Source organism: Oratosquilla oratoria, chromosome 19, assembly GCF_046742065.1.
Source record: "Oratosquilla oratoria isolate Oo_2021 chromosome 19, ASM4674206v1, whole genome shotgun sequence".
Taxonomy (NCBI): Eukaryota; Metazoa; Arthropoda; class Malacostraca; order Stomatopoda; family Squillidae; genus Oratosquilla; species Oratosquilla oratoria.
The window spans coordinates 38,825,742-38,834,192 of record NC_134795.1 but is presented as its reverse complement, the minus strand read 5'-3'; the positions used below and the strand labels follow the sequence as shown (position 1 = coordinate 38,834,192).

The window sequence follows — 8,451 nt, the reverse complement described above, 5'->3', positions numbered from 1 at the left end:
TTTGCTGGAGAGAGGGTAGAGTGCCGGAGGACTTGAGGAGTGCCTGTATAGTTCCACTGTACAAGGGAAAAGGGGACAAGTGTGAATGTAGTAGTTTCAGAGGGATTAGTTTGTTAAGTGTAGTTGGGAAGGCTTATGGGAGGATCTTGATTGAGAGGATTAGGAGAGGAACAGAGGGAGTAATTGGTGAGGAACAGTGTGGATTTAGGACGGGTAGGGGTTGTGTAGATCAGATTTTTGTGGTAAGACAGATATGTGAGAAAGCTATAGGAAAGGGGAAGGATGTTTTTGGGCCTTTATGGACCTGGAAAAGACTTACGACAGGGTAGACAGAAAGGCACTGTGGGAGGTTTTGCGGATATATGGGATAGGAGGAAAGCTTCTAGGAGCTATCAAGAGTTTTTATGAGAGTAGTAGAGCTTGTGTCAGGATTAGAAATGGAGAGAGTGAGTGGTTCGAGGTAAAGGTGGAACTTCATCAAGGATGCATTATGTCGCCCTGGCTGTTCAACTTATACATGGATGGGGTAGTGCGAGAGGTAAGTGCAAGGGTAGTGGGTCAGGGATTGGAAATGGTTAAAGAAAATGGAGAAAAGTGGGAGGTGAGCCAGCTGTTGTTTGCGGACGACACTGCGCTTGTGGCAGGATCGGAGGAGGGATTGAGGAAGCTGGTGACAGAGCTTGGGAGAGTGTGTGATAGAAGAAAGCTGAAGATAAATGTGGGTAAAAGTAAGGTGATGAGATGTACAAGGGGTGAAAGTGGCAGTAGACTGGAAGTGAGCATTAAGGGAGAGTGACTGGAGGAAGTGGATAGTTTTAGATACTTGGGTGCAAATGTGGCAGGAAAAGGAGGAGTGAAGGTGGAGGTAGAATGTAGATTGAGAGAAGCGAGTAAATGCCTTGGTGGATTAAAAAGTGTAATGAGGAATATACATTTGGGAATGGATGCTAAGAGGAGACTATATGAAGGAGTGATTGTGCCAACAGCACTGTATGGGGCAGAAACATGGAACATAAGAGAGGAAGAGAGAAGGAGTTTAAATGTGTTTGAGATGAGGTGTCTGAAAAAGTATGATGGGGGTTACTAGTCTGGATATAGTGATAAATGAGGAGGTGAGGAGAAGAACAGGGGTGGAAAGGGGGTTGGGAGATAGGGTTGATGAAAGAGTATTAGGATGGTTTGGACATATGGAAAGAATGAGTGAAGAAAGACTAGTAAAAGAGGTATGGAAGGCAGATGTGGAGGGAGTGAACATGAAGGGACTTCCTAGGATAAGGTGGATGGATGGGGTGAAGGGGGCTTTGGGGAATTGGGGAATGTCTGTTGAGGAAGGACGGGAGAGGACAGAAGACGGGGTGAATGGAGAATGGTTGTATATGGATGATGTTGTGATGCATGAGGTGGAATGGGCGGGGGGATGGGGGATGAGGTAGTATGTGTGAGCAAATTTTGACGCAGCCTGAAGGGATTTCTCCCCATCTTCTCCTTTTATGCATGGGGGGACAGAAAGGGTGGGTCGCCGATTTAATGAAGCGGCCTTGCTGTGGATGTACTGTGTCTTGCGACACTGCTTCTGACCCAGGGCAGTGGACAAGGTGCAGGGATGACCCGTCATCCAGGAGGTGCTAAGATGAGAGGGAAGGTGGAGGGGTGTGGAGTGTATTCAGGGATGAAATGGGTGGGAATGATTTTATGCCTTTTCCTTTTTGGCTACCTCCCTTGTAAGGGGGAAAAAGCCTTGGTATATGTATGTATGTATTAGTTTAGAATAATCATGAAATAGTTATTGTAAATTAATTTTTCTTGTTATACTCTTTCCTAATGCATGATATGATTACAGTTTCTAGGAAGCTATTTGTATTTATGATAGACTTTAATTTTTCAGTTGGGGCCATGGCTTGCTGTCGAGATTCCAGACATGATCCAGAGAGGGGTCGTCACTTATAAAGAAAAAACTGCAGAATAGATGTCACGATGCTATTGAAATGAATATTGAATCTATAGATTTATTTGACCTATGTATAGGGTGTAAAAATAAATTTTTGTTCAATATACATAATATTTTTATTATTAGATTTCATTATTGTTTGCAAGACTATTGTTTAGGATTTTCTTTGTCCCTCAATAGTCATATATTTTTGTATGACCTCAGGAAAGTTGGTCAACATGTTAGAATGAACTAGTATCTAAGTTATAGAATTCATCAAGAATGTAATCTTAAAAAAGAAAAAAAAAAAAAAAAGTACTTTGCCTGATAGTTTATTTACCCTTTGTATGACCAGCCATAGGACCAATGATGGGTACCTGCATGTATTGGTCCTGTTAAATGGACAGTGGAGCTGCCCATTTTCAAAATTTGACAACTCCCTCACTTCCTGACTGGGTCCAAGATATCTATAAACATCAATTGTATTTTTTCCACTTTTTCACACATGGAGAGCAGACAACCAGTGACTGTTCCCCTCCTTCTACCATTTTCATCTGGTGGCAGAAACAGTCTCACAATAATATAACAAAAATAAGTCCCAAGTTTCTTTCCAAAGAGATCTGTGGAATGGCCTGAGGACCATTGCCACCTACTGTAGGCATGCGAGTTTTCCATATAGTGAAATTTAAGGCAACTACTAATTAGTGTACAAGCCTGAGTGCACATAGAATTTAGTTTAAGAGTTGGTAGAGCATGTGTAGAGAAACTATTAATCTTGATAGTAGTTTGTGCTGCAAGAAAGGGGCTGGATGGATTGAGTATACTCCTACTTAGATCTGGAGAAAATGAGTAAAGGTTAATCCCCAGATATTCAGTATCTGTAAAAAAAAAAAAAAAATTGAGGGTCTATAACTCTTCACCTTCTCCCCCTATGAAGAGAATAGCTGGGTCTTTAAATGATCTCAGGTATTGGAAATCTGGAAAGAACCAACTGCTACCCCACCATATGGTGCTCCTTGGGACCATCTCTCCTACTAACTTACAATAACTTTTGGTAGAATGAAGGGACAGTGGTGAACCTTTGAATTCATTCCCTAACATTTTGGATTGAAGTACTTCAGAGAAATTACAGAAGGAATAAGCTATGCAATTTTCTATTTATATCTTGGATTTTCTGTGTTGCTGCAGTCCTCACCTTTTCAGATCAGTTGTTGACCACAATTGACCTCACATCATGCTCATGTGGTGAAGCCTTGGGCAATTGTACCACAATCCATGTCATTTCCTAGACTGGCTGAACAGTTCCATCTCCCCTGATTGAGTATATGTTGTGTTGTTAGCATGCATAATTGTGTACAATACAGTCATACATAATGTGTTGTATGGGGTGAACTGTTACATCCTGGACAATTATCTGCTATACAGTCATCAAGCTGCATTTGGTAACTTAGGCTGGATGGTGGCCACATCACAGCCTGGCCAGATAGACTGTCTTCTCAGGAGAGAGGATTCAGAGGGGTGGATATCAAGGGGTTGGGCATACAGCAGTGTGTTTTCTTTCAGTTTGTTGATGGAGCAGTGAGTGATATGATTATGGACATGATACTGGAGGCAGGTGTCTGGTGGTTGTGGAGGTGAGATGTGGACTATTTCCACATTGGTGTTAATAGTGCTATGTAGTGTTGCTTGAGATGGGGTGCCTACCAGGGTTGTTAGAGCACTTAATTATATTAGGCTTTTGATTTTAGTTCTATTGTTAGGGTATCTCATTGGGACCACATATCAGGGAGTTTTGGTCTTTGAATTCATTGGTAGAAAGATCAGGACATCGTCTCCGGGTTGCAGGCAACAAGTGTGGGCTTGACAATGGAAAAACCCCAGCGAGGTGACTTGGGCCCTCAGGAGATTCTCCTTTGCAATTTGGTAAGTAGCTTGGTGATGGTGCCACATTTCAAGCAGGTACTGATGTACGCCCTTCTCTTTGGTGGGTGGTCCTTTGTCATCATACGCTGTGGTCATATACTAGTTCAAAATGAGTAACCAGTGGATGACTGAGGTACGTCCCTGTAGGCAAATAGCAGTGCAGGCAGGTAGCAGTCCCAAGCCTTGGAATGTTCACTGTTGAGTTTACAGAGCATGGTCTTCAACGTACTGTTGAAATGGTCCACCAGGCCATTGGACTAAGCGTGGTAAGAGGGTGCCAGGGACTGATTGATACCCATCAGCTTCAGGAGTGCAGTGAACGTAGCACATGTGAACTTGGTACCATTGTCAGTGGCCATTGTCCAAGGAAAACCTACCATGGAACAGATGTCAAACAGGGCCTCTGTTATGGTGTCAGCATCAATGTGGCAAAGGACATCAGCATCGGCGTACCTTGTCACCTGATCCACTGTGGTAAGGAGGTAGTGGTGTCTTTCAGCATGGGTAAGAGGGGGATCCTATGAAGTCGACAGGGAAAGTGGAGAAGGGCTCAAATTTGAGGGCGATTTGTCCCATTGGGGACTTTGCATATCATTTCAGGGCATGGAGCCTGCAGGTAGAACAAGACAGTAGCAACTAGCATATGCATACATACCTGGCCTGTAAAAATCACACTGGAGGCCTGCCAACTTTTTCTTTTGAGAATAGTAGTCTTGCCAGCAGGTTTTCATGTACCAGCTGGAGGGCTTCCTAATGGTGGGAATCTGAAACAAGAAGCTGGAAGGGCACATGGGCTTCCTGTAGGGTCCTTTGGTAGAGAAGGTCATTCTGGAGCAGGTAAGTGGTGCACATCTCAAGTCTTATTGGCTTGTTGGTATAATCACTAGAGGTCCAGACAAGTTTTCAGTTCCCCCACAAACTTTGGTTCAGAGGTTAAGGGGGCACCCCTTTTCAGTCTGGTTGCATGTGGAGGGCTGTGCCTGTGTAGTCATATGGCAGTTAACCTCATGGTGCTCTCCTTCCATGGAACTGGTGTCTTTCTTTCCATCTTGATTGACGTCGAGGAGGCCGTTTGGAGGACTTTATTCTGGGAATGCGTCCTAGGATCACATCGTGCGGTGGCTTTGGTAGCAAAACTGCACCGACATCTCCCAAAAAATAAGGGCACTTGAGTTATTCTAGGTAGCGTCACAGACTGACTTGTGATCACTTAGTTGCCTAGGATCAATGAGGGTCTCTGTTATGAAGATGGAGTCTGCTCGTGAGTTTGGTAGGACGGTCACGTCCTGTCCTCCGAAGGTTCCGGTGCAGGTCTTGAATGTAGGATTTATCGGTCCTTCACCGATTCCTAATGTAGAACATTCTACTGGCGAAATGATTGTGAGGAGGCTGACGGCCGTTGCCTTCTCGTCTGCCATGGTGATGACGTCCAGGACGGGGTGTTGGGGATGTTCTTGGCCATGGGTTCTGTAGCAGGGCTCGGCACTCTTGGGTCGTTTGGTAGTGTTCCGTGGAGGTCACAGCCTCTTGTGTTTCGGCTGGATTTCACTGGTCAACTTGGTGTAGCATGGCCCGGATTCGTGGCTGACAACTCTATACCACGAGGTGGGTGTATGATGACTTGTGGAAGAGGGTGACACAGTAGGTTTGTGAGGTACACGGTTACGGCACAACTGTTGTACAACCACTCCTCGTTTAACGACGACAATTGGGACCAGCGCGCCGTCGTTAACCGAATTGGTCGTTAAGCGAAAGTGTATACATATACGTACATGTACTGTATGTACAATGTCCAGCAATACATGTATCTTTATTTTTGTGTATTTTCCCTCTTTTATACAGTACATTAAAGCTTTATTTACTGTTCATTTACGGTGGTTAGGTTCCTGAAATTACCGTATATGACCAAATCCGCGTATGCTGACATTCCATATTGAATACCGGGGTATTTTTTTAGTTTCGACCATGGGCGCAATATAGCAATAGAAAATTAATTATTAATTTTGTAAATTAAAATGTATCAACGTAATATGCAATTTTGTGGGCGGAAATGAAGGTAAAAAATACTATGCTACAAGAAAATATGCTAATGAACGAAGTCGGTAGCATAGGATTGGGACGCCATCTTGTCTGCCAACGACGACAACCAGGACGAGCCGGATGACATTTAATTTGCAGGTAATGATTTATCAAACACAGGTCAGGTTAGTTTAGTTTAGGTTAGACGAATTCATCATCCTTTTATTTCTTCGACATCGGCATCTATCATAACAAACATGGTGTACCATTCGTCCGACATGACTTCGTTAATTACGAAATTTGTTTTAGCACCTTTTTTTTTTATTTCCGCTCACAAAATTGCATATTACTTTGATACATTATAATTTACAAAAAAATAATAATTAATTTTCCATTGCTATATTGCGCCCATGGTCGAAACTAAAAATTTACCACTACCGGTATATACTGTACCCCAGGTAGTTTTTGCAGCTTGCAGGATGGTAATATAGACCTAAGCTTCATAACACTTTACCTCAGCTAATATCCACCGTACAAGTTCAATTATAACATCATACAAATTTGCCTCAGCCAACTTAATTATCGTACACGACGTCGTAACTTCGGGAGATTTACGTTAAACGTCTGTTATAAAGCCCGTCGTAACTCCGCGTCGTCGCTAACCGAGTAGGTCGTTAAACGAGGAGTAGTATGGTGGTGTGCGGTCAAGTACTGGTTCTCAACTGTGATCATTTCCTTAAGGGTCGTGTAGCCTCTGTCCTTAAAATGGACTACCATGGCAGAGGACAGCTGGTGCAGCGTTGAAGAAACTGCTACAGAGTTTCGTTGGTGTCAGCTGATACACGTCCTACATCATCTTCCGAACCTCGTAGTAATCCTGTTGGAAGTCAGGGGGGACGGATCAATCCAAGTCCCAGGCCTCTGTTGGGATGAAAGTGAGTGTGTCCGTCGGGCTGTAGCCCGTGCTTTGGACATATGGGTCTAATCTTTCCAAGAAACTATCTAGCTTCTCGTTCTGTGGAGTGAAGGCGCGTGTTGGAGGAGGCAAGAATTTTAGTGTGGGAACGGAGGCCGGGGTTTGTTGATTCATCCGACTCTATTCAAGTTCTCGACGGTGCTGAAATTCAGTTCTTTTGTAGTGAAGGTACTCTTTAGTGTCCACATATCCTAGCAGCTGGTCTTCCATCCAGATGCCTCGGATTGTAACAAGGGTTTTTTAGTTAGAAAGATTGTCTCCAGCATGGCCTGTGGTTGGCGGACAGTGACTCCTGTTTTCCACTGCTGGATCAGGTACCTACACGCTGGTTGGTACCTTTGAGATGCACTACTTTTCGGAACGCAAGATATCTCCCATTCTGCGCATCGACTGGCCTCTGTCAATGCGCTCTGAGCTGTACCTCACATCCTAGATCGTCCCAGGGGACCTTGTGCCGTCTGGGCTGTGGTGATACTCCAAGCCATCGTGACTGTGGTGCAGATGCCAGTGAAGACAACTGCCTATCACATATGGAAAAATATTTCTTCACATCCTTTACACAAGTGGTCTTCCTTAATTTGCTCTCATGACCTATTAAAGACCTATCTTTAATCAAGTGACCTCTTCTGTCAATGCAATCTACTTTTTTTAGTTACCTGAATAATGTAATCATATCACCTGTTTCTCTTCAATCTTTCAAAGTTGGCAGACCCAGTGCTTTTTGTCTTTCCATATATGATTTATCCACCAGGCTGTGAACCAGTTTGGTTGTTGCCTTTTGTATTCTCTTGATCTTGCTTATATCCTTCACTCTGTGTGGGCAGCATACCTCTGACGTAAATTCCAGTCTTGGACAGATCAAGGTTTCGATGAGTTTAATCTTCTGCAGCAGTATATTCCTCCCTCACACAATCCTGCCAATTTATGTGTCAAGTGACAGGTTGTCTTTTATCAATACTATCAAATCTTGTTTTTTTGTAATGGGTTGACTTACAAAGGAATAGTTTGAAGATGGTCTTTTACAACTATTGCCCATTTCCAGTATTGAAATTCATTTTCCATTCTTAGCTTCATACAAAAATAGTGTCTAGATTTTTTATTTCAATAGCCTACAGTCCTTCCTATTTTCATTCTTCTCATTATTTTCCATCGTCTGTAAACATGATGGCATAGTTTGTTATTCGTTCCATCATGTCACTGACATAGACAAGAAACATTATTGGTACAAGCACTGAACCTCGTGGACCTTCGCTCAATACTGCTGTTCATCTTAACAACTTATGCTTTTCTACTGTCCTCGTGCATCTTCTCTTTAAAAAGTCGTCCATTTGAGTAATTTGTCTCATAGTCTTCCAATACGCTCAAATTTCCACATAAGGGGATTGAGGTACTTTATTATAAGCCTTCTCTAGGTCTAGGTACACACAGTCCTCCTTCCCCTCTCTTGCAGCATATAAATCACCCTCGAGTAAAAGCTCAAAAGGCTCGACACACATGACCTTCCAATTTTGATTTCAGATTGACTGTCAGAATGTTAATCTCTAAAGGATATTTGATCCATCGATCTTTCACAATCCACTCACATAATTTTACTATTATACTGGTC

The 8,451-nt window shown here is 43.1% G+C and overlaps 1 protein-coding gene across 2 annotated transcripts in view; it reads left to right on the top strand.

The window, feature by feature from the left end:
* Window positions 1-2,059, top strand: part of Ufc1 (Ubiquitin-fold modifier conjugating enzyme 1) — a 91,601-nt gene extending 89,542 nt beyond the window's left edge. For both annotated transcript variants that reach the window (XM_076202911.1, XM_076202912.1), the window contains one exon: window positions 1,886-2,059. In XM_076202911.1, the coding sequence (XP_076059026.1) occupies window positions 1,886-1,966 (81 nt within the window). In that variant the 3' untranslated portion in view covers window positions 1,967-2,059. The remainder of the gene's footprint in view (window positions 1-1,885) is intronic.
* Window positions 2,060-8,451: the final 6,392 nt, after the last annotated feature.